General features: G+C 49.4%; 1 protein-coding gene across 2 annotated transcripts in view; it reads left to right on the top strand.

The window, feature by feature from the left end:
* Positions 1–26,526, top strand: part of HDLBP (high density lipoprotein binding protein) — a 671,758-nt gene that overhangs the window by 208,210 nt on the left and 437,022 nt on the right. For both annotated transcript variants that reach the window (XM_069213644.1, XM_069213643.1), the window contains exon 8: positions 12,040–12,246. In XM_069213644.1, coding sequence (XP_069069745.1) covers positions 12,040–12,246 — 207 coding nt within the window. The remainder of the gene's footprint in view (positions 1–12,039; positions 12,247–26,526) is intronic.

Below are 26,526 nucleotides of genomic sequence, written 5' to 3' on the forward strand. Positions count from 1 at the left end.
ATTTTATTTTAAGAACCACAGGTTCAAGATTTACAAGTAATACTTTAAATGAAAGGCATTTCACTTAGATACTTTAGGAACTTTGAATGAAAACAATATCACGCAATGTCTTTGTAAAAATGGCAATAAGCTATTTTAAAAGTGGTCACAGTGAAAAAATCAACAGTTCCTGGGGGTGGTATGTAGAGGTTAGTTTTGAAGGTAGGAAACACAAGTCTCAAAGTTGAGGCACCACACCAGCAGCTCAGGGACGGTCAGGTGCAGAGGTCAGAGGTGCCCACAACACACAGGTTTCAATGGAAAGGGAGGGAGGGGGGGGTTGGGGGGGAAGAGACGCAAGAAGGAACAAAGTATACCATCAGCGGCACATGGTCGGCTGGGTGCAGTGTGCAAACAGGCGTCGGGTTTTGGAAGTAATGGGGAGACCCGGGGGGGGGGGTCTCTTCAATGATGCAGGCAGGCATGGGGGGCTCCTTGGGGCAGCCACCACCTGGGCTAGGCTGAGGGTCGCCAGGGGGTCGCTCCTGCACTGGAGTTCGGCTCCTTCAGATCCTGGGGGCTGCTGGGTGCAGTGTTGGTTCCAGGCGTTGGATTCCTTGTTGCAGGCAATCGCGGTCAGGTGGAGCCTCTGGATTTTGTCTGCAGGCCTTGCTGTGGGGGCTCAGGGGGGGTCGTCTCTGGTTACTCACGGGCTCGCAGTCGTTTGGGAGTCCTCCCCGAGGTGTTGGTTTTCTGCAGGTTGAGCCGGGGGCGTCTGGTGCTGAGTGGAAAGTCTCACCCTTCCGGCAGGAAACGTGAAGTCTTTGAAAGTTGCTTCTTTGTTGCAAGAAAGTTGCAGATTGTTGAACAGGGCCGCTGTTCATGGGAGTTTCTTGGTCCTTGGATGCAGGGCAGTCCTCTGAGGCTTCAGAGGTCGCTGGTCCCTGTTGGATGCGTCGCTGTTGCAGTTTTCTTTGAAGTAGGGAGACAGGCCGGTAGGGCTGGGGGCAAAGCAGTGGTCGTCTGTCTTCACTGCAGGGCTTCAGGTCAGCAGTCCTCCTTGTTAAGGTTGCAGGAATCTAATTTCCTAGGTCTGTGGAGCCCCTAAATATTGAATTTAATGGTGTGTTTAGGTCTGGGAGGGCAGTAGCCAATGGCTATTGTCCCGGAGGGTGGCTACACCCTCTTTGTGCCTACTCCCTGTGTTTTGGGGGTGGGGTCGGGGGGGGGGTGTTTGGGACGGGACACATCCCTAATTCTATTGGGGAAATCCCCCACTCACAAGATGGAGGATTTCTAAAAGTAAGGGTCGCCGCAGCTCAGGACACTTTAGGGGCTGTCCTGACAGGTGGATGACTCCTTGTATTTCTAATTATCTCCTTCAGCCTTGCCACTAAAAGTGGGGGAAGTGGCCCAAGGGGCGGGCATCTCCACTAGCTGGGATGCCCTGGGGCGCTATAACAAAAGGGGTGAGCCTTTGAGTATCACTGCCAGGTGTTATAGTTCCTGCAGGGGGAGGTGAGAAGCACCTCCACCCAGTACAAGCTTTGTTACTGGCCACAAAGTGACAAAGGCACTCTCCCCATGTGGCCAGCAACATGTCTGGTGTGTGGCAGGCTGCTAAAACTAGTCAGCCTACACGGGTAGTTGGTTAAGGTTTCAGGGGGCACCTCTAAGGTGCCCTCTTGGGTGTATGTTACAATAAAATGTACACTGGCATCAGTGTGCATTTACTGTGCTGAGAAGTTTGTTACCAAACTTCCCAGTTTTCAGTGTAGCCATTATGGTGCTGTGGAGTTCGTGTTTGACAAACTCCCAGGCCATATAGTTTTATTGCTACCCTGCACTTACAATGTCTAAGGTTTTGCTTAGACACTGTAGGGGCACAGTGCTCATGCACTTATGCCCTCACCTATGGTATAGTGCACCCTGCCTTAGGGCTCTAAGGCCTGCTAGAGGGGTGACTTACCTATGCCATAGGCAGTGTGAGGTTGGCTTGGCACCCGGAGGGGAGTGCCATGTCGACTTAGTAATTTTCTCCCACCAGCGCACACAAGCTGGCAAGCAGTGTGTCTGTGCTGAGTGAGGAGTCCCCAGGGTGGCATAAGATATGCTGCAGCCTTTAGAGACCTTCCCTGGCATCAGGACCCATGATACCAGGGCTACCAGTTACAATGGACTTACCTGGATGCCAGGGTGTGCCAGTTGTGGAAACAAAGGTACAGGTTAGGGAAAACACTGGTGCTGGGGCCTGGTTAGCAGGCCTCCGCACACTTTCAAATCAAAACTTAGCATCAGCACAGGCAAAAAGTCAGGGGGTAACCATGCCAAGGAGGCATTTCCTTACACTTCCTTTTTGTCAAAATGACAGAATCAAGTGGCCACCTGTAGGAGTTTTAAGCACCACCCCTGGGGTGGTGCTGGAAAGGGGAGTGGTCACTCCCCTTTCCGTTGTCAAGTTGCGCTCCAGAGCAGGGATCAGGGGTCCCTGGACTGGTGCAAACTGGTTTATGCAAGCAGGGCAGCAAATGTGCCTTTAAAAGCATATTGGTGGCTTGGGGATGCTGACCCTCCTATGCTTGAGCTAGTCCAGCAGCAGGATGGCAGAAACCGGTCTGTGGTGTAGCAGCAGCGCAGACTGCCTGGAAGACCCCAGAAGACTAGTAGGAGCAGTGCTGGAAGTCCTCTAAGGAGCCCCAGAGGGCATGGGATCATACAACCAATACGGACGCCCGTATAGGGGTACGATTCCAATAAGTTTGATACCAAACATGACCAGGTTCGGAGTTATCATTATGTAGCTGGACATGTAGTGACCTCTGTCCAGTACACAGGTAAAATGGCTACCCCGCACTTAAGAGCTCCAGGAAAATGGAGCTGGCATTCGCAGGGGCACCTCTGCTCATGCAGGGGTGCCCTTGCACACAGGTACCTTCTCTCTGGACTAGGAGGGCCTACCATAGGGGTAACTTCGTGACCTGTAGTGAAAGGGTGCTTGCACCTTTTCACGCAGGCTGCAGTGGCAGGCCTGCAGACATATTTTGCATGGGCTTCCATGGGTGGCACAATAAATGCTATAGCCCATTGGAAACCCCTGGTGCCGCATCTCTGGGTACCTAAGTACCATATACTAGGGACTTACATGGGGCCACCTGAATGCCAATTGTAGGGTTTGGGCTTGTCCTAAGCAACCAAATTTAGGAGAGAACAGTCACTGGGGTCCTGATTAGCAGGATCCCAGTGAATACAGTCAAAACACAGACAGCAGGCAAAACGTGGGGGTAATCTAGCCAAAAAGAGGATACTTTCCTACACAGTTCTCCCAGCTCCCCTCTCACTACTCCTAACCCTCGAGTGGGGGGACTTCACTTAGCATTCCATTATTTTAGTATATGGTTTGGCCCTTCCCTGGGACCCTAGCTATTTTACAAACAAGAAAATTTGCAAGAATTGTAGAAGCTAATTTTCGAAAGCTATTGTGTGTATGTGCGTAATTGTCCCAAGTGGCGCGTGTGATTGGAGGGGACAGAGCCACGAGACGAGCGATTTTAATGCACTTCAGCATCCCGCAGCGCGGGAAATGCCCGGGTTGCCCCGTCTGAGACCGTGTGATGCTGGGCTGGGCCGGGCCATTCCCTTTGGCTGTAAGGTAGGAACGTTGGGGGGGGGGGGTTCCTGTTTGATATTTAGTGTGTGTAAGGTGACATCGTTTTGGAATGGGGAAGCACAAGGTGAACGAAAGTCCTGTGGTGGGCCTAGTACAACCCAAACTTCCGAAGCGTCATCATATGCCTTATCAAATTGTGTTTCTAATGAGATTGATACCCTGATAGAGGAGGTTGAATCTATATTGAACAAAAATGAGAAGCTTCCACGGAAAGTGTTGAAAACCGGTACTCTTAGCCCCTTTTTGACCACAAATCACCCTTTCCAGAGGAAATGTCCCTTTAAATGAAGACTCTTCGCTCACCCCCATATCTCAACCTGATGGTGTAAAGAAATGGCTCCCTGTTGCAGTTACCCCCCACTTTTTGCCTGATACTGATGCTGACTTGACTGAGAAGTGTGCTGGGACCCTGCTAACCAGGCCCCAGCACCAGTGTTCTTTCACCTAAAATGTACCATTGTTTCCACAATTGGCACAACCCTGGCACCTAGGTAAGTCCCTTGTAACTGGTACCTCTGGTACCAAGGGCCCTGATGCCAGGGAAGGTCTCTAAGGGCTGCAGCATGTCTTATGCCACCCTAGGGACCCCTCACTCAGCACAGACACACTGCTTGCCAGCTTGTGTGTGCTGATGGGAGAAAATGACTAAGTCGACATGGCACTCCCCTCAGGGTGCCATGCCAACCTCCCACTGCCTGTGGCATAGGTAAGTCACCCCTCTAGTAGGCCTTACAGCCCTAAGGCAGGGTGCACTATACCACAGGTGAGGGCATATGTGCATGAGCACTATGCCCCTACAGTGTCTAAGCAAAACCTTAGACATTGTAAGTACAGGGTAGCCATAAGAGTATATGGGCTGGGAGTCTGTCAAAAACGAACTCCACAGCTCCATAATGGCTACACTGAATACTGGGAAGTTTAGTATCAAACTTCTCAGAATAATAAACCCACACTGATGCCAGTGTTGGATTTATTAAAAAATGCACACAGAGGGCATCTTAGAGATACCCCCTGTATTTTACCCAATTGTTCAGTGCAGGACTGACTGGTCTGTGCCAGCCTGCTGCTGAGAGACGAGTGTCTGACCTCATGCGGTGAGAGCCTTTGTGCTCTCTGAGAACAGAAACAAAGCCTGCTCTGGGTGGAGGTGCTTCACACCTCCCCCCTGCAGGAACTGTAACACCTAGCAGTGAGCTTCAAAGGCTCAAGCTTCGTGTTACAATGCCCCAGGGCACTCCAGCTAGTGGAGATGCCCGCCTCCTGGACCCAGCCCCCACTTTTGGCGGCAAGGCCGGAGAAAATAATGAGAAAAACAAGGAGTCGTCACTGGCCAGTCAGGACAGCCCCTAAGGTGTCCTGAGCTGAGGTGACTCTGACTTTTAGAAATCCTCCATCTTGTAGAAGGAGGATTCCCCCAATAGGGATAGGAATGTGACCCCCTCCCCTTGGGAGGAGGCACAAAGAGGGTGTACCCACCCTCAGGGCTAGTAGCCATTGGCTACTAACCCCCCAGACCTAAACACGCCCTTAAATTTAGTATTTAAGGGCTCTCCCTGAACCTAGAAACTAGATTCCTGCAACAAGAAGGACTGCCTAGCTGAAAACCCCTGCAGAGGAAGACCAGAAGACAACAACTGCCTTGGCTCCAGAAACTCACCGGCCTGTCTCCTGCCTTCCAAAGAACTCTGCTCCAGCGACGCCTTCCAAAGGGACCAGCGACCTCTGCATCCTCTGAGGACTGCCCTGCTTCGACGACAAGAAACTCCCGAGGACAGCGGACCTGCTCCAAAAAGACTGCAACTTTATCCAAAGGAGCAGCTTTAAAGAACCCTGCAATCTCCCCGCAAGAAGCGTGAGACTTGCAACACTGCACCCGGCGACCCCGACTCGGCTGGTGGAGAACCAACACCTCAGGGAGGACCCCCGGACTACTCTACGACTGTGAGTACCAAAACCTGTCCCCCCTGAGCCCCCACAGCGCCGCCTGCAGAGGGAATCCCGAGGCTTCCCCTGACCGCGACTCTCTGAAACCTAAGTCCCGACGCCTGGAAAAGACCCTGCACCCGCAGCCCCCAGGACCTGAAGGACCGGACTTTCACTGCAGAAGTGACCCCCAGGAGTCCCTCTCCCTTGCCCAAGTGGAGGTTTCCCCGAGGAAGCCCCCCCTTGCCTGCCTGCAGCGCTGAAGAGATCCCTTGATCTCTCATTGACTTCCATTGCGAACCCGACGCTTGTTCGAACACTGCACCTGGCCGCCCCCGCGCCGCTGAGGGTGAAATTTCTGTGTGGGCTTGTGTCCCCCCCCCGGTGCCCTACAAAACCCCCCTGGTCTGCCCTCCGAAGACGCGGGTACTTACCTGCTGGCAGACTGGAACCGGGGCCCCCCCTTCTCCATTGAAGCCTATGCATTTTGGGCACCACTTTGACCTCTGCACCTGACCGGCCCTGAGCTGCTGGTGTGGTAACTTTGGGGTTGCTCTGAACCCCCAACGGTGGGCTACCTTGGACCAAGAACTGAACCCTGTAAGTGTCTTACTTACCTGGTAAAACTAACAAAAACTTACCTCCCCCAGGAACGGTGAAAATTGCACTAAGTGTCCACTTTTAAAATAGCTATTTGTGAATAACTTGAAAAGTATACATGCAATTGAAATGATTCAAAGTTCCTAATGTACTTACCTGCAATACCTTTCAAACAAGATATTATATGTTAAATTTGAACCTGTGGTTCTTAAAATAAACTAAGAAAATATATTTTTCTATACAAAACCTATTGGCTGGATTTGTCTCTGAGTGTGTGTACCTCATTTATTGTCTATGTGTATGTACAACAAATGCTTAACGCTACTCCTTGGATAAGCCTACTGCTCGACCACACTACCACAAAATAGAGCATTAGTATTATCTCTTTTTACCACTATTTTACCTCTAAGGGGAACCCTTGGACTCTGTGCATGCTATTCCTTACCTTGAAATAGCGCATACAGAGCCAACTTCCTACAGATGGTTTAAATAACGAATCTATGGGACGGTGCACGGTACACTTGATTTCAGGTGACCTCTTGCCAGATACTGTGACTGTACATAACATCCCATGTTAAAATCTCTTCCTGCCATTGGACCTGCAGGCCCAAATGTGTAAGCAAGGGGGTCTTCATTCGAATTCTCGATCCCCAGAACATCTACCTCCTATGGCTCCCTCTCAGGTGGAGGGGGTCTCTCTTATACTGGGCTTACAAGAAGAGGTGGTGGAACTAAAGCAAGTAATAACAGCAGTACTAAACATCTTGGGCTCAACTAGTCCAACAGGGGCCACTGTACTTGCACAAAGAGAACCTCTGATTACTAATATCCCTGCCTCTTTGCAACCAGGAACTGATGTGAATGCACCTACCCTTAGAGCCTTTTCTCGGCCAGTATATGATACAAGAGTCTCCCCGGACAAGCCCTTTGGCCGACAGTGTTCTAAGGACTCTGTTTTACCCAGGCAGCGATCGCATGTAAAATTGATGTGGGACTATATGGTTACCCAAACATCTTGTATCCACCCTAGTGAGTATCATTCACTCTGTATGTGTAAGGTACCCCCTTTACATCCAAAGTCGCTTGAAGATCGTGCATCCCTGATAAATAAGGTTGTACATTGGTTAAGACCTACTAGACAATGTGGCTCTATTTTTCAGACATAATCTCGGCTAAAAGTTTTACTGAAAAGGTAGACCAATGGGACTATATTAAGTTAGCGTTAGCCACTCCAAGCCTGGTAACGGGATTGCTGTCCATGGAAGCTTGCCATCCTATGCAAAATGGGTAAAGTATTTGTCTTTGTAGCACTTGTCCTGAGAATAACGTTTTGCGGAACCCCGTGCCTCTGTGCGTAAACACTAGTTTTCATACGGTGGGAGGTGGCTCACCAGTTAAGTCCCAAAATTAGAGATACAAGTCTATGGGAGGGCACCTATGAGACGAGTCGCAAATCAAGAAATCTGTTTGTGTGGAAAAGAGGTCTAATCCATGTGTCCTAGGCCTAACAGGTGCCGCTTCAGATACAGATTGCCATTTTCCAAAGATAGTAACTCGTCCATTTCTAAAATGAATATAAATGTAGCCAGAGATGTGAACTTAGACCCTTCCTTCCCGTAGCGTTTGGCTTAGTCTTCTAAAGATATTACATTTAAATCTCAACTTATACAGTCATGTTGGAGTGGGTCCACCTCGGCTCTCAAAGAGCTCTAGGGATCATGAGATATTAACATCAAAACTTTTAACATGGAATGTGGCTGGAATTAGTTATAAAACAGATGATGTTGACTCGGGGATGTATATAGATCAATTTAGTATGTCTATTTCAGGTAATGTGGGCTACATCAAATATACATATAGACTGGGGTTTTGTTCATTTTTTAAGGTAGCTAGGCGGTCCTCTGCTGGCAGAGCAGCTGGAGGGCTGATCACTTGGATAAGAATATTAGAGGTGGGGAAAGTTAGACAGGTGCATGTGGAGTCGTCTGATATATTGCCCTTGTCTATTACGACAAAGAAAGGTTTACCGCTACTGTGTTAATGTTTACAACAGGCCAGACCAGCCAAACAAAATGTCCCAAACTATCCAGACTTTGAATGCCCTTGTGCTGGACTATAGTTTGACCCTTCATAGCTGGCGACTTTAATGTTTGTCTGGAACCCAACTCGCATTATCAGAAATTATACAGCTAGAGGATGTGATATGGAATATTCCTCCATATACATCTCAGCGAAAGCAGTCAAAATCCAACGCCCGGGCTCTGCAGGTCATAGATCTCATATTAACTCATGGTCTTAGTCCAGGGAATGGTCGATTTCCATCGGATGTCCCTGCCAAACCCACGTATTTTAGAGGGTCTTATAGCAGCACTCTCGATCTTGTACTTCTTGATGTAAGACTATGGTATATCATTAAAGATTTCAAGGTGGGGGATCAATATAATAGTGATCATGCCCCTATTTTGGTAATAACCGGCATCTCTTATTTAAAGAAAAAAAAAAGAAAAAAAATGCAATTACATCATGCTGTTCCTCTTTTAAGCATACCTTGAAATGGGTTTCATTTAGAAATTCAAACAAACTATGGGGAAAAAAGCTTTAATTTCAATTCACAAACTATCCTCTAGTTCCTCTTCATGCTCCCCGAATGAAGTAATGGACCTGCATGAGGGTTTTTTCCTTGCTATGATAGAGCTATTTGTTAGATCTTGTGGTGCGAATAAATGTGTGAGCAAATTCGCACCACAGGTGGTTTGGTAAGATATGGAAGCACACCAAGAGTAAACTTCTAATGGCAATAAAACTAAAAGATAGAACTGAGATAATCCATGCTAGACGTGAATACGCATCTGCAATTAAGAGTAGTAAACAAAAATGGGAAGAAACATTTTGGCAGTAGCTATCGCTGGTGGCAATTGACAAAGATTTTTATCGTCGTCAGAAAGGGGTGTAGCAAATTCTAGACCTGACTGCCACGCCTCCCCGATCAATAGATAACCCTTTTCTCTGAGTTGTATAGGTTGTATAGCTGTGAGCCTGCCTCTCAATGTCTTCGAAAATAAACCCATTGAAGAGCTGCCACCTATATCCAGTTTTACCCCGTTTTCTCTTAAGGAAACTGTGATTGCTATTAAGGCCCAAAAATCTGGTAAAGCCCCTGGGTTGGATGGTATACCTGTGGATGTGTTTAAATCTGATCTTGTCTACTGGGGTCCCTATATTAATAGGGTGTAAAATGCTGTTCTGGCACGTGGCTTCCACCCTAAAACCTGGAAGGGAGCAATTATCGTTCCTTTTTATAAAAAAAAAAAAAAAAAATTACCAAAAATATTTTGCTATCAGGGATTGAGCAGGCTCAAGGAATGGATGAAAGATAACCAAGCACTGAGCCATTTACAGACAGGCTTTAGGCAAAAGATTAGCACGGTTGACCAGGCTTTTTGCTTCCTTATGATCAAATGTAAATTTGTGGACCCTGAGGCTAGGAAACTTTGTTGCATTTGTTGATCTTAGGTCTGCCTTCGATCTTATTAAAGAGCTGTATTCTGGGAGCAAAGCCAGAATTAGATGAGGGACAAAAGGAGAATTAACAGGTGAGATTACGATACGCAGAGGAGTGAGGCAGGCCCACACACTTTCTATTGTTCATCAACGCTTGTATCCCCCACCTAATGGATTGTCAGTGATGCACCCAAAATAGAGGGAGTGAGGATTCCTTGCCTGCTGTTTGCAGACGATACTCTGTTATTATCCCGAACTGCCTTAGGCCTTACCAATCTGCTTGAGAAGTTCACAGGTTTTTGTAAAAATTACAGCCTGGAAAAAAATACTTCCAAAACCAAATATATGGTGTTTGGTGATCTTAAACAAAAAATAAGGAGGAAGATTGTCTGGAAGGAGAGGTTTTGGAAAGAGTAACTGATTTCGACTACTTGGGATTAAGATCAGAGGATTCCCATAAATGGCAGGCACATGTATCGATGTCAGTTAGGAGTTTAAAACAAAAATCTGAGTGTATTTTAAGATATGCTGCTCAATCCCCCAGCTTTGCAATTACTAATGTGATAGAAATATACAAAGCCCAAGCAAGGGGGTGGAGTATTATATGGTGCAGGGCTATGGGGTTACTTTAATCTGAATGATTTGGAGAAAGCTGTAATCTTCTTTTAAAAAGTTATTAAAAATACCGGCAAGTTCCCCTACCCTGCCCATCAGGCTGGATCTGAATCTCCACCCTATTTTGCATATTGCTGCCCTAAGGCCATTGATGCATTGGATCAGGATATGGTTTTTGAACATTTTTGGGCCATACAGAGTTGGGCTTAGTGCCCTGATGAGTATGCAAGCCTAAAAGAAAGTTAGGTGGTGCAGTTATGTTAGATAAACTTTTCAATCTTGGGTTGGGGGACCTTTGGTCAGACCCTCTTCACCTCCCAAAAAATGGTCCACAGATTCTGAAGGATGCATATTGATTGTGTCCAAGTGAAAAAACTGGCAGAGGTTCCCTCGCTTAGTTTAACTAATAGCTTTTGATCCTTGAAATGTCATTATGAATTTGAGCATTTTATGGACTTGATTGTATCTCTTTTAGCATGTGCACTTTACATTAGATTAAGGATGGAAACATTACCACTTTGCTCTTTTACTTGTAAATGGACATCTTTTGCCTCAGGTAATGACTTGTGCCCGATGGGATGTGGAGCTGTTGAACACACAGCTCTCGTTTTATTTTGTTGCCCTGCTTATTCGAAGCAGAGAGCACGTTGGCTTGTACCACTGTGCAGATCCATGGGTTTTAGGAGCGGGATATTAGCCCTTACGATTTTTAAATCAAACGCTTATGGTAATGTGGCATGTGCAGTGGCAACATTTCTGGAGGCAATCTGGCCTATCAGATGTAAATTTTTGAAACGCCAATCATGGTATACAGTATTATTCTTTTGAGCCAGTGATAGTTAACTTACAGCTAATATTTTATTGAGGACCTATGAGAACCTTTAGCTGAGAATGTGTTTTGTGATTCTGCAGTTATGATTTTTAATATTGTTTATCTTAGTCTTAAATGTTTTTAGCACGTATTTTATTTTTAAATTAGGTTTTTTTATCTGGTAGAATTGACATATTTACTGCTTGTTACTATTAGCTAGAGATTTTATGATTTTCCTTTCTTATATTTTTGGATGAATTTATGTAATTGTGTGCTTTTATGGTAATATTTTTTACCAAAACAAAGCTTATATATATATATATCATACTAAACTCGGGGGGGGGGGGGTGGGACTGTATAAGTAATCTATTGTGTTACTGTAATAAAGTGCCTTTATTTTTATAACACTGTGGTTCTTTTCATGTGTGATAAGTTACTGTGTGATTGTGGTATTGCATAAGCTTTGCGTGTCTCCTAGAGAAGTATTGGGTGGTCATCCACAGCTACCTCCTAGAGAGCCCTGGCCTCCTACAGTCTTTGTTCACTAATATTGGTTGTCTGGACCTGGTATAAGGTACCAACACCATAGGTGTCCACACATCAGGCCAGCTTCCTACAGGCACACCCCAATTTACAACAGTTGTTATATTGTTTTTAAGACCGTTATGTGTTGAATAGAGTAGCAAAAAAGACTGTAAGCAAAGAATACAACTGCTTTGTGAGACACCAAAGGTAAATATTTAGGCTTTAAGTGATGAATTGGCACAAGCGACTAGCTCTACAAGTGTTTGTAGAACCCTTGAACAGTTGTAAGAATTAGGCATGTACATATGTTAGAATTCTTGGTTTCGAAAAAGCTTTTTTAACTGTATTACTTGCCTGTCCAAGTATCTTATAAACTAATTCTGATATTTCTTTCTCCTGTCATATAAACTCACTTTAGAAAAAGAAGACAACAACAATTGCTGTTGAAGTGAAGAAGTCTCAACACAAGTACGTCATCGGTCCCAAAGGCAATTCCCTGCAGGAGATCCTGGAAAAAACTGGAGTCTCAGTCGAGATCCCACCTACTGATAGCAGCTCAGAGACGGTGATACTGCGTGGCGAGCCTGAAAAGCTGGGCCAGGCACTGACGGAAGTCTATGCCAAGGTGAGAAGTGACATGTAATGGTTACTTCAGCCCCAGTCAAGATACATCTACACTGGTGTAAAGAAATGGCTCCCTGTTGCAGTTACCCCCCACTTTTTGCCTGATACTGATGCTGACTTGACTGAGAAGAGTGCTGGGACCCTGCTAACCAGGCCCCAGCACCAGTGTTCCTTCACCTAAAATGTACCATTGTATCCACAATTGGCACACCCTGGCATTCAGATAAGTCCCTTGTAACTGGTACTTCTAGTACCAAGGGCCCTGATGCCAAGGAAGGTCTCTAAGGGCTGCAGCATGTCTTATGCCACCCTAGAGACCCCTCACTCAGCACAGACACACTGCTTACAAGCCTGTGTGTGCTAGTGAGAACAAAATGAGTAAGTCGACATGGCACTCCCCTCAGGGTGCCATGCCAGCCTCTCACTGCCTATGCAGTATAGGTAAGACACCCCTCTAGCAGGCCTTACAGCCCTAAGGCAGGGTGCACTATACCATAGGTGAGGGTACCAGTGCATGAGCACTGTGCCCCTACAGTGTCTAAACAAAACCTTAGACATTGTAAGTGCAGGGTAGCCATAAGAGTATATGGTCTGGGAGTCTGTTTTACACGAACTCCACAGCACCATAATGGCTACACTGAAAACTGGGAAGTTTGGTATCAAACTTCTCAGCACAATAAATGCACACTGATGCCAGTGTACATTTTATTGCAAAACACACCCCAGAGGGCACCTTAGAGGTGCCCCCTGAAACTTAACCGACTGTCTGTGTAGGCTGACTAGTTCCAGCAGCCTGCCACACCAGAGACATGTTGCTGGCCCCATGGGGAGAGTGCCTTTGTCACTCTGAGGCCAGTAACAAAGCCTGCACTGGGTGGAGATGCTAACACCTCCCCCAGGCAGGAGCTCTGACACCTGGCGGTGAGCCTCAAAGGCTCACCCCTTTGTCACAGCCCAGCAGGGCACTCCAGCTTAGTGGAGTTGCCCGCCCCCTCCGGCCACGGCCCCCACTTTTGGCGGCAAGGCTGGAGGGAACAAAGAAAGCAACAAGGAGGAGTCACTGGCCAGTCAGGACAGCCCTAAGGTGTCCTGAGCTGAGGTGACTCTAACTTTTAGAAATCCTCCATCTTGCAGATGGAGGATTCCCCCAATAGGGTTAGGATTGTGACCCCCTCCCCTTGGGAGGAGGCACAGAGGGTGTACCCACCCTCAGGGCTAGTAGCCATTGGCTACTAACCCCCCAGACCTAAACACGCCCTTAAATTTAGTATTTAAGGGCTACCCTGAACCCTAGAAAATTAGATTCCTGCAACTACAAGAAGGACTGCCTAGCTGAAAACCCCTGCAGAGGAAGACCAGAAGACGACAACTGCCTTGGCTCCAGAAACTCACCGGCCTGTCTCCTGCCTTCCAAAGATCCTGCTCCAGCGACGCCTTCCAAAGGGACCAGCGACCTAGACATCCTCTGAGGACTGGCCCTGCTTCGAAAAGACCAGAAACTCCCGAGGACAGCGGACCTGCTCCAAGAAAGGCTGCAACTTTGTTTCCAGCAGCCTTGAAAGAACCCTGCAAGCTCCCCGCAAGAAGCGTGAGACTTGCAACACTGCACCCGGCGACCCCGACTCGGCTGGTGGCGATCCAACACCTCAGGAGGGACCCCAGGACTACTCTGATACTGTGAGTACCAAAACCTGTCCCCCCTGAGCCCCCACAGCGCCGCCTGCAGAGGGAATCCCGAGGCTTCCCCTGACCGCGACTCTTTGAATCCAAAGTCCCGACGCCTGGGAGAGACCCTGCACCCGCAGCCCCCAGGACCTGAAGGACCGGACTTTCACTGGAGAAGTGACCCCCAGGAGTCCCTCTCCCTTGCCCAAGTGGAGGTTTCCCCGAGGAACCCCCCCCTTGCCTGCCTGCAGCGCTGAAGAGATCCAGAGATCTCTCATAGACTAACATTGCGAACCCGACGCCTGTTTCTACACTGCACCCGGCCGCCCCCGCGCTGCTGAGGGTGAAATTTCTGTGTGGGCTTGTGTCCCCCCCGGTGCCCTACAAAACCCCTCTGGTCTGCCCTCCGAAGACGCGGGTACTTACCTGCAAGCAGACCGGAACCGGGGCACCCCCTTCTCTCCATTCTAGCCTATGCGTTTTGGGCACCACTTTGAACTCTGCACCTGACCGGCCCTGAGCTGCTGGTGTGGTAACTTTGGGGTTGCTCTGAACCCCCAACGGTGGGCTACCTTGGACCAAGAACTGAACCCTTTAAGTGTCTTACTTACCTGGTAAAACTAACAAAAACTTACCTCCCCCAGGAACTGTGAAAATTGCACTGTGTCCACTTTTGAAATAGCTATTTGTGAATAACTTGAAAAGTATACATGCAATTGAAATGATTCAAAGTTCCTAATGTACTTACCTGCAATACCTTTCAAACAAGATATTACATGTTAAATTTGAACCTGTGGTTCTTAAAATAAACTAAGAAAAGATATTTTTCTATAACAAAACCTATTGGCTGGATTTGTCTCTGAGTGTGTGTACCTCATTTATTGTCTATGTGTATGTACAACAAATGCTTAACACTACTCCTTGGATAAGCCTACTGCTCGACCACACTACCACAAAATAGAGCATTAGTATTATCTATTTTTACCACTATTTTACCTCTAAGGGGAACCCTTGGACTCTGTGCATGCTATTCCTTACTTTGAAATAGCACATACAGAGCCAACTTCCTACAACTGGTATTAAATGTACTTGATTTTAGTGGCTAGTTTGTAAACACTTTGAACATGTTAACTCTTCATTTTTTTAATCTCACTTCAAGGCTGTGGATGATTAATATGTCAAATTTGATTCACTTACTTTCATAGTGTGGAGCTGTGAGATTTTGGGTGCTCAGTTGGTGGTTGAGAGACACACATGTTTGTTATTGAATATGCTTTTCATGTTACAAATTTTCATTTGACCTTCTGCGGTGTACGTCTACATCCACGCATCCATTTGCAGTAAGACCTACTGTAGGCAAATGGCTCTCTGTGGTAGTTACCACTCACGTTTTGCATGATATTGATGCTGACTTGACTGAAAAGTGCGCTGGGACCCTGCTAACCAGGTCCCAGCACCAGTGTTTTTTCACTAAAAATGTACTATTGTTTCCACAATTGGCACACCCCTGGCACACAGATAAGTCCCTTGTAAAAGGTACCAGTGGTACCAAGGGCTCTGTGACGAAGGGTTGCAGCATGTGTTGTGCCACCCTTAGGGACCGCTCACCTAACACATGCACACTGCCATTGCAGATCGTGTGTGTTGGGGAGAAAAAGGCAAAGTAGACATGGCATCCCCCTCAGGGTGCTACACACATAAAATACTGCCTGTGGCATAGATAAGTCACCCCTCTAGTAGGCCTTACAGCCCTAAGGCAGGGTGCACTATACCACAGGTGAGGGCATAGCTGCATGAGCAATATGCCCCTACAGTGTCTGTCTATTCTTAGACTGTAGGAAGTTGGCTCTGTATGCACTATTTCAAAGTAAGGAATATTATGCACAGAGTCCAAAGGTTCCCCTTAGAGGTAAGATAGTGGCAAAAAGAGATAATACTAATGCTCTCTTTTGTGGTAGAGTGGTCGAGCAGTAGGCTTATCAAAGGAGTAGTGTTAAGCATTTGTTGTACATACACCAGCAATAAATGAGGAACACACACTCGGACAATTCCAGGCCAATAGGTTTTTGTATAGAAAAATATATTTTCTTAGTTTATTTTAAGAACCACAGGTTCAAATTTTACATGTAATACTTAAAATGAAAGGTATTGCAGGTAGGTACTTTAGGAACTTTGAACAATCAAAATAGCATACACCGTTTTCAAATAAATCACATAGCTATTTTAAAACTAGACACAGTGCAATTTTCACAGTTCCTAGGGGAGGTAAGTAATTGTTAGTTTTTGCAGGTAAGTAAACCACCTACGGGGTTCAAGTTTGGGTCCAAGGTAGCCCATTGTTGGGGGTTCAGAGCAACCCCAAAGTTACCACACCAGCAGCTCCGGGCCGGTCAGGTGCAGAGGTCAAAGAAGTGCCCAAAACGCATAGGCTTCAATGGAGAAGGGGGTGCCCCGGTTCCAGTCTGCCAGCAGGTAAGTACCCGCTTCTTCGGAGGGCAGACCAGGGGGGTTTTGTAGGGCACCAGGGGGGGACACAAGTTAGCACAGAAAGTACACCCTCAGCAGCACGGGGCGACCGGGTGCAGTGTGCGCCAACACGCGTTGGGTTTCCAATGAAGATCAATGGGAGACCAAGGGGTCTCTTCAGCGATGCAGGCAAGGGGGGGGCTTTTTGGGGTAGCCACCACATGGGCAAGGGAGAGGGTCTCCTGGGGGGGGTCATTCCTGCACTGGAGTTCCGATCTTTCAGATCCTGGGGGCTGCGGGTGCAGAGTCTTTTCCAGGCGTCGGGATCTAGTAGTCAGGCAGTCGCGGTCAAGGGGATCCTGCAGGTGTCGCTGTGGGGGATCGGGGGGGGGGCAACTCTGGCTACTCACGGTCTTGTAGTCGCCGGGGAGTCCTCCCTGAAGTGTTGTTTCTCCACAAGTCGAGCCGGGGGCGTCGGGTGCAGAGTAGCAAGTCTCACGCTTCCGGCGGGAAACGCAGTTGTTTTAAAGTTGCTTCTTTGGAAAAAAAGATGCAGTCTTGGGTGAACAGGACCGCTGTTCTCTGGAGTTTCTTGGTCCTTCTAGAGCAGGGCAGTCCTCTGAGGATTCAGTGGTCGCTGGTCCCTGGGGAGAGCGTCGCTGGAGCAGTTTCTTCAGAAGGGGGGAAGACAGGCCAGTAGAACTGGGGCCAAAGCAGTTGGTGTCTCCGTCTTCTCTGCAGGGTTTTTCAGCTTAGCAGTCCTCTTCTTCTTAGGTTGCAGGAATCGGAGTTCCTAGGTTCAGGGGAGCCCTAAATACAGAATTTAGGGGTGTGTTTAGGTCTGGGAGGGCAGTAGCCAATGGCTACTAGGCCTGAGGGTGGCTACACCCTCTTTGTGCCTCCTCCCAAGGGGAGGGGGGGGGTCACATTCCTAATCCTATTGGGGGGGATCCTCCATCTGCAAGATGGAGGATTCCTAAAAGTCAGTCACTTCAGCTCAGGTTGCCTTAGAGGCTGTCCTGACTGGTCAGTGACTCCTCCTTGTTTTTCTCATTATCTCCTCCGGCCTTGCCTCCAAAAGTGGGGCCATGGCTGGAGGGGGCGGGGAAATCCACTAGCTGGAATGCCCTGTGGTGCTGTAACAAAGGGGGTGAGCCCTTGAGGCTCACCGCCAGGTGTTGCAGGACTGTAAGGGGGAGGTGATAAGCATCTCCACCCAGTACAGGCTTTGTTACTAGCCACAGAGTGACAAAGGCACTCTCCCCATGTGGCCAGCCACATGTCTCGAGTGTGGCAGGCTCCTAAAACCAGTCAGCCTACACGGGTAGTTGGTTAAGGTTTCAGGGGGCACCTCTAAGGTGTCCTCTGGGGTCTATGTTACAATAAAATGTACACTGGCATCAGTGTGCATTTATTGTGCTGAGAAGTTTGATACCAAACTTCCCAGTTTTCAGTGTAGCCTTTATGGTGCTGTGGAGTTAGTGTATGACAGACTCCCAGACCATATACTCTTATGGCTACCCTGCACTTACAATGTCGAAGGTTTTGCTTAGACACTGTAGGGGCATAGTGCTCATGCACTGGTGCCCTCACCTATGGTATAGTGCACCCTGCCTTAGGGCTGTAAGGCCTGCTGGAGGGGTGACTTATCTATACTGCATAGGCAGTGTGAGGTTGGCATGGCACCCTGAGGGGAGTGCCATGTCGACTTACTCGTTTTGTCCTCACCAGCACACACAAGCTGGCAAGCAGTGTGTCTGTGCTGAGTGTGGGGTCCCCAGGGTGGCATAAGACATGCTGCAGCCCTTAGAGACCTTTCCTGGCATCAGGGCCCTTGGTACCAGGGGTACCAGTTACAAGGGACTTACCTGGATGCCAGGGTGTGCCAATTGTGTAAACAAAAGTACAGGTTAGGGAAAGAACACTGGTGCTGGGGCCTGGTTAGCAGGCCTCAGCACACTTTCAAATCAAAACATAGCATCAGCAAAGGCAAAAAGTCAGGGGGTAACCGTGCCAACGAGCATTTCCTTACAGTACCCATGGTACCAGGGCCCCTGTGGCCAGGCAAGGTCTCATTAGGATTAGGTTTGTGCCCCCTCCCCAAGGGAGGGGGCACAAGGAGGGTGTAACCACCCTCAGGACAGTCAACATTTGGCTTCTGCCTTCTGACCCTAAAACGCACCTAAATCTAGGAGTTAAGGACCCACTGAAACCAGCTCACAATATTCCTGGCGACCGGAGAAGGACTGCTTAGCTGAAACCCCCAACAGAGAAATAGGAAGAAATCTGCTTTGGTACCAGCCCCTACCGGCCTGTCTCCTGCTTCAATGGACCTGCAAAAGAACAACGACATATCCAGCGGTACCAGTGACCTCTGACAAGCTCCATAGGACTACCCTACACTCAAAAGGACCAAGAACTCCTGTGAACAGTCCTTCCCTCCTGGACAGGGCCAAACAGCAACCAAGGACTCCTACCTCACTCCAAATGAGTCCTAACCACCCTGCACCAGAGCCCACGACCCATGTCCAGGTGGCCCAACCAGCTAGAGAGAATCCCCAGGCGATTCTGTGCAAGTGCCAACCCTGGGTTGAACTCTCCACTCCTCCACGACAACTCCTGCAGAGGGTATCTTGAGGACCCCCCTGACAGCGAAAGCTCTGTGTAAGGAAATGCCTTCCTTGGCATGGTTTCCCCCTGACATTTTGCATTTTGTTTATCAGTTATGATTGAAAGAAGCTGGGACCCTGCTAACCAGGCCCCAGCACCAATGTTCTTTCCCTAAAACTGTACATTTTGCTCCCACAATTGGCACAGCCCTGGCACACTGATAAGTCCCTTGTAAATGGTACCCCTGGTACCAAGGGCCTGTTGCCAGGGAAGCTCCCTAAGGGCTGCAGCATGTATTATGCCACCCTGGGGACCCCTCGCTCAGCACACTGCCTCACAGCTTGTGTGTGCTGGTGGGGAGAAAAGACAGTCGACATGGCCCTCCCCTCCGAATGCCATACCCACCTCTCACTGCCTGTGGCATAGGTAAGCCACCCCTCTAGCAGGCCTTTCAGCCCTAAGGCAGCGTGCCCTATACCAAAGGTGAGGGCATAAGTGTATGAGCACTATGCCCTACAGTGCCTAAACTAAACCTTAGACATTGTAAGTTCAGGGTAGCTATAAAGAGGTCAAATACAAACTCCACAGTTCCAGAATGGCTGCACTGAAATCTGGAACGTTGGGTATCAAAGTTCTCAGCACAATAAATACACACTGATGCCAGTGTGTGATCTATTGCAAAATACACCCAGAGGACATCTTTGAGATGCCCCCTGAATACCAGTCTAACTCCTAGTGTTAGGGTGACCAGTTTTTGCAAGCCAGCCACAGCCAGACGGGTTGCTGGCCACCTGGGGTGAGTGCCTTTGTCACTCTGCGCCAGGAACAAAGCCTGTACTGGGTTGAGGTGCTTCTCACCTCCCCCTGCAGGAACTGTAACACCTTGCGGTGAGCCTCAAAGGCTCATGCCTTTTTGTTACAGCACCCCCAGGGCATCCCAGCTAGTGGAGATGCGCCAACACCCCCCCCACCCTTTTGGCGGCAAGGCTGGAGGAGATAATGAGGAAAATAGAGGAGCCACCCACCAGTCAGGACAGCCCCTAAGGTTCCCTGAGAGGACTCCTGCCTTTTAGAAATCCTCCCTCTTGAGATTGGAGGATTCCCCCAATAGGATTAGGGATGTGACCCCCGCCCCTCAGGGAGTAGACACCGAGGGTGTAGCCACCCTCCATGACAGTAGCCTTTGGCTACTGCCCCTTGACCTAAACACACCCCTAAATTTAGTATTTAGGGGCGACCCTGAACCCAGGAAATCAGATTCCTGCAACCTCAAGGAAGGACTGCTGACCTGAAAGCCCTGTAGAGACGACGGAGATAACTGACTTGGTCCCAGCCCTACTGGCCTCTCTCCAGAATCAAAGAACCTGCACAGTGACCCATCCGACAGGGACCAGCGACCTGTGGACTGCCCTGAACCCGAAGGACCAAGAAACTCTCAAGAACAGCAGCACTGTTCAAAAACTGCAACAACTTAGCAACTTTCAAAGAACTCTCTTTTCGAAGCGTGAGACTTCACTGTGCACCCGATGCCCCTGTCTCGAGCTCCAGAGAACAAACACTGCAGAGAGGACTCACAGACGACGTGAGTACCTGGAGTCAACCCCCCTGCAGCACCACTGTGACGCCTGCAGAGAGGATCCAGAGGCTCCCCCTGACCGCGACTGCCTGGTAACAAGGAACCAGATGCCTGGACCAAGCATTGCACCCGCAGCCCCCAGACCGGGAGGAACAACCTTCCAGTGAAGGAGTGACGAGCAGTTGCCCTCTTCCTAGCCCAGTCGGTGGCTGGCCCTAGAAGCCCCCTGTGCCCTGCCTGCATCAACTAAGTGACCCCTCCCCCTCCCCCCCCCCCCCCACTGCCCCCTCCCTCCATTGCTTTCTATAGCAAAGCAGACGCTTACTTTGCACACCGCACCCGGCTGCCCCTGTGCTTCTGAGGGTGTATTTTGTGTGCCTGGTTGTCTCTTCTTCGCCACCCCCTCTCTCCCCTCCAGCCCCCGTGCTATACAAAAAAAAAACTGGTCTTCTCAACGAGGACGCAGGTACTTAACTGCTAGCAGACTGAAACCGGAGCACCCCTGTTCTTCAAAGGCGCTTATGTGTTTTTGGCCCTCCTTTGACCTGTGCACCTGACCAGGGGCTTCTCGGGCCAGCCACTGACTGGGCAAGGATGAGGGCTGCATGCTGGTCACTCATGCACCAGTAGTTGGTTTCTCTCGGGCATGGGGGCTGCGGTGCAGTGCTACTTCCAGGCATCTGATTCTTTGTTACCTTGCAGTCAAGGTCAGGGTGAGCCTGTGGATTCTCTATGTAGATGTCGCTGTGGGGGTGCAGGGAAATTGTCTCAGGTTGTCAACGTCTTCTCCACTAGCTGGAGTGCTCTGGGGTGTTGTAACACCACGCTTGAGCCTTTGAGGCTCACTGCCAGGTGTTACAGTTCCTGCAGGGGGAGGTGTGAAGCACCTCCACCCGGTGCAGGCTTTGTTGCTGGCCACAGAGTGCACAAAAGCACTCACCCCATGTGGCTAGAAACTAGTCTGGAAGGCAGGCTGGCACAGACCAGTCAGTCCTACACTGAAGGACTGGGTAAAATACAGGGGGCATCTCTAAGATGCCCTCTGTGTGCATTTCTTAATAAATCCAGCACTGTCATCAGTGTGGGTTTATTATTCTCAGAAGTTCGGTACCAAACCCATTATTCAGTGTAGCCATTATGGAACTGTGGAGTTAGTTCCTGACAAACTTCCAGACCATATACTTAATATGGCCACACTGTATTTGCAATGTTTAAGAATGGACTTAAACACTGTAGAGGTGTAGGAAGTTGACTCTGCACACTAGCTCTTACTTTGAGATAGTATATACAGAGTCCAAGGGTTCCCCTTAGAAGTAAGGTAGTGGCAAAATTAGATAATTCTAATGCTCTATTTTGTGGTAGCGTGGTCGAGCAGTAGGCTTATCAGAGGGTAGTGTTAAGCATTTGTTGTACACACAGGCAATAAATGAGGAACACACACTCAAAGACTTACTCCAGGCCAATAGGTTTTATATAGAAACATATATTTTCTTAATTTATTTTTAGACCCCCCCAAGTTCAAGATTACATAAAATGCGAGGTACTCCACACAGGTAAGTTAGGAACTTTGAATTAGAGCAATAACATATACAGTTTTTATTAAAATGGCAATAAGCTATTTTAAAAGTGGACACCGTGCAAAAATCAACAGTTGCTGGGGGAGGTAAGTAAAGGTTAGTTTGTCAGGTAAGTAAAGCACTTACAAGTCTCAGATCCTGGGCATAAGCAGCCCACTGTTGGGGGTTCAAGGCAACCCCAAAGTTAGCACACCAGCAGCTCAGGGCCAGTAAGGTGCAGAGGTCAAAGAGGTGCCCAAAACACACAGGCGCCTATGAAGAACAGCAGTGCTCCGGTTCCAGTCTGCCAGCAGGTAAGTACGTGCGTCTTCAGAGGGCAGACTAGGGGGGTTTTGTAGAGCACGGGGGAAGGGGAACACAAGTAGGCACACCAAACACATCCTCAGTGGCACAGGGGCGGCCGGGTGCAGTGTGCAAAGCAGGCGTTGGGTTTTGTATTGGTTTCAATTGCGTCACTCATGTACTGAGGTTTGGTTCCTTCTGGTCCTGGGGGCTGCGGGTGCAGTGCTTAGTCCAGGTGTCGGATCCCTTGTTACAGGCAGTCACAGTAAGGGGGAGCCTCTGGATTCTCTCTGCATTCTCTCTGCATGCGTCGTTGTGGTGGTGCAGGGGGGTCGTCTCAGGCTACTCATGGAGTCGCAGTTGCCTAGGAGTCCTCACTGTGGTGGTGGTTCTCTGGATCTCGTGCCGGGGGCATCGGGTGCAGAGGGAGAAGTCTCACGCTTCCGGCGGGTAGAGTGAAGTCCTTTAAAAGTTGCAAGAAGTTGCAATATTGTTGCTGTTTGTTGAGCAGAGCCGCTCACTGTAGTTTCTTGGTCCTTAGGTTCTGGGCAGTCCACTGAATATTCAGAGGTCACTGGTCCCTGTTGGATGCGTCGCTGTTGCAGTTTTTCGAGTCCGGAGACATGCTGGTAGGGTGGGGCCAAAGCAGTTGTCTCCAGTAGTCTCTGCAGGGCTTTCAGGTCAGCAGTCCTTGGTTCAGGTTGCAGGAATCTGATTTCCTGGGTTCTGGTTTGCCCCTAAATACTAAATTAAAGGGTGTGTTTGGGTCTTGGGGGCAGTAGCCAATGGCTACTGTCCTGAAGGGTGGCTACACCCTCTTTGTGCCTCCTCCCTGAGGGGAGGGGGGCACATCCCTAATCCTATTGGGGGAATCCTCCAAAACTAAGATGGAGGATTTCTAAAGGCATGGGTCACCTCAGCTCAGGACACCTTGGGGGCTGTCCTGACTGGTGGGTGTCTCCTTGTTTTTCTCAATGATATCCTCCAGCTTTGCCGCCAAAAGTGTGGGCAGTGGCCTGAGGGGCGGGCATCTCCACTAGCTGGATGCCCTATTGTAGGAAGTTGGCTCTGTATGTGCTATTTCAAAGTAAGGAATAGCATGCACAGAGTCCAAGGGTTCCCCTTAGAGGTAAAATAGTGGTAAAAAGATATAATACTAATGCTCTATTTTGTGGTAGTGTGGTCGAGCAGTAGGCTTATCCAAGGAGTAGTGTTAAGCATTTGTTGCACATACACATAGACAATAAATGAGGTACACACACTCAGCGACAAATCCAGCCAATAGGTTTTGTATAGAAAAATATATTTTCTTAGTTTATTTTAAGAACCACAGGTTCAAATTTAACATGTAATATCTTGTGTAAGGAAATGCCTCCTTGGCATGGTTGCCCCCTGACTTTTTGCCTTTGCTGATGCTATGTTTACAATTGAAAGTGTGCTGAGGCCTGCTAACCAGGCCCCAGCACCAGTGTTCTTTCCCTAACCTGTACTTTTGTATCCACAATTGGCAGACCCTGGCATCCAGATAAGTCCCTTGTAACTGGTACTTCTAGTACCAAGGGCCCTGATGCCAAGGAAGGTCTCTAAGGGCTGCAGCATGTCTTATGCCACCCTGGAGACCTCTCACTCAGCACAGACACACTGCTTGCCAGCTTGTGTGTGCTAGTGAGGACAAAACGAGTAAGTCGACATGGCACTCCCCTCAGGGTGCCATGCCAGCCTCTCACTGCCTATGCAGTATAGGTAAGACACCCCTCTAGCAGGCCTTACAGCCCTAAGGCAGGGTGCTCTATACCATAGGTGAGGGTACCAGTGCATGAGCATGGTACCCCTACAGTGTCTAAACAAAACCTTAGACATTGTAAGTGCAGGGTAGCCATAAGAGTATATGGTCTGGGAGTCTGTCAAACACGAACTCCACAGCACCATAATGGCTACACTGAAAACTGGGAAGTTTGGTATCAAACTTCTCAGCACAATAAATGCACACTGATGCCAGTGTACATTTTATTGTAAAATACACCACAGAGGGCACCTTAGAGGTGCCCCCTGAAACTTAACCGACTGTCTGTGTAGGCTGACTAGTTCCAGCAGCCTGCCACACCAGAGACATGTTGCTGGCCCCATGGGGAGAGTGCCTTTGTCACTCTGAGGCCAGTAACAAAGCCTGCACTGGGTGGAGATGCTAACACCTCCCCCAGGCAGGAGCTGTGACACCTGGCGGTGAGCCTCAAAGGCTCACCCCTTTGTCACAGCCCAGCAGGGCACTCCAGCTTAGTGGAGTTGCCCGCCCCCTCCGGCCACGGCCCCCACTTTTGGCGGCAAGGCTGGAGGGAACAAAGAAAGCAACAAGGAGGAGTCACTGGCCAGTCAGGACAGCCCCTAAGGTGTCCTGAGCTGAGGTGACTCTGACTTTTAGAAATCCTCCATCTTGCAGATGGAGGATTCCCCCAATAGGGTTAGGATTGTGACCCCCTCCCCTTGGGAGGAGGCACAAAGAGGGTGTACCCACCCTCAGGGCTAGTAGCCATTGGCTACTAACCCCCCAGACCTAAACACGCCCTTAAATTTAGTATTTAAGGGCTACCCTGAACCCTAGAAAATCAGATTCCTGCAACTACAAGAAGAAGGACTGCCCAGCTGAAAACCCCTGCAGCGGAAGACCAGAAGACGACAACTGCCTTGGCTCCAGAAACTCACCGGCCTGTCTCCTGCCTTCCAAAGATCCTGCTCCAGCGACGCCTTCCAAAGGGACCAGCGACCTCGACATCCTCTGAGGACTGCCCCTGCTTCGAAAAGACAAACTCCCGAGGACAGCGGACCTGCTCCAAGAAAAAGCTGCAACTTTGTTTCCAGCAGCTTTAAAGAACCCTGCAAGCTCCCCGCAAGAAGCGTGAGACTTGCAACACTGCACCCGGCGACCCCGACTCGGCTGGTGGAGAACCAACACCTCAGGGAGGACCCCCGGACTACTCTCCGACTGTGAGTACCAAAACCTGTCCCCCCCTGAGCCCCCAGAGCGCCGCCTGCAGAGGGAATCCCGAGGCTTCCCCTGACCGCGACTCTTTGAATCCTAAGTCCCGACACCTGGGAGAGACCCTGCACCCGCAGCCCCCAGGACCTGAAGGACCGGACTTTCACTGGAGGAGTTCCTGGGGGAGGTAAGTTTTTGTTAGTTTTACCAGGTAAGTACAACACTTACAGGGTTCAGTTCTTGGTCCAAGGTAGCCCACCGTTGGGGGTTCAGAGCAACCCCAAAGTTACCACACCAGCAGCTCAGGGCCGGTCAGGTGCAGAGTTCAAAGTGGTGCCCAAAACGCATAGGCTTCAATGGAGAGAAGGGGGTGCCCCGGTTCCAGTCTGCCAGCAGGTAAGTACCCGCGTCTTCGGAGGCCAGACCAGGGGGGTTTTGTAGGGCACCGGGGGGGACACAAGCCCACACCGAAATTTCACCCTCAGCGGCGCGGGGGCGGCCGGGTGCAGTGTTAGAACAAGCGTCGGGTTCGCAATGGAAGTCAATGAGAGATCAAGGGATCTCTTCAGCGCTGCAGGCAGGCAAGGGGGGGCTTCCTCGGGGAAACCTCCACTTGGGCAAGGGAGAGGGACTCCTGGGGGTCACTTCTGCAGTGAAAGTCCGGTCCTTCAGGTCCTGAGGGCTGCGGGTGCAGGGTCTTTTCCAGGTGTCGGGACTTAGGTTTCAGAGAGTCGCGGTCAGGGGAAGCCTCGGGATTCCCTCTGCAGGCGGCGCTGTGGGGGCTCAGGGGGGACAGGTTTTGGTACTCACAGTCGTAGAGTAGTCCGGGGGTCCTCCCTGAGGTGTTGGTTCTCCACCAGCCGAGTCGGGGTCGCCGGGTGCAGTGTTGCAAGTCTCACGCTTCTTGCGGGGAGATTGCAGGGTTCTTTAAAGCTGCTCCTTTGGATAAAGTTGCAGTCTTTTTGGAGCAGGTCCGCTGTCCTCGGGAGTTTCTTGTCGTCGTCGAAGCAGGGCAGTCCTCAGAGGATTCAGAGGTCGCTGGTCCCTTTGGAAGGCGTCGCTGGAGCAGAGTTCTTGGGAAGGCAGGAGACAGGCCGGTGAGTTTCTGGAGCCAAGGCAGTTGTTGTCTTC

Source organism: Pleurodeles waltl, chromosome 11 (assembly GCF_031143425.1).
Source record: "Pleurodeles waltl isolate 20211129_DDA chromosome 11, aPleWal1.hap1.20221129, whole genome shotgun sequence".
In the NCBI taxonomy this organism is placed as follows: Eukaryota; Metazoa; Chordata; class Amphibia; order Caudata; family Salamandridae; genus Pleurodeles; species Pleurodeles waltl.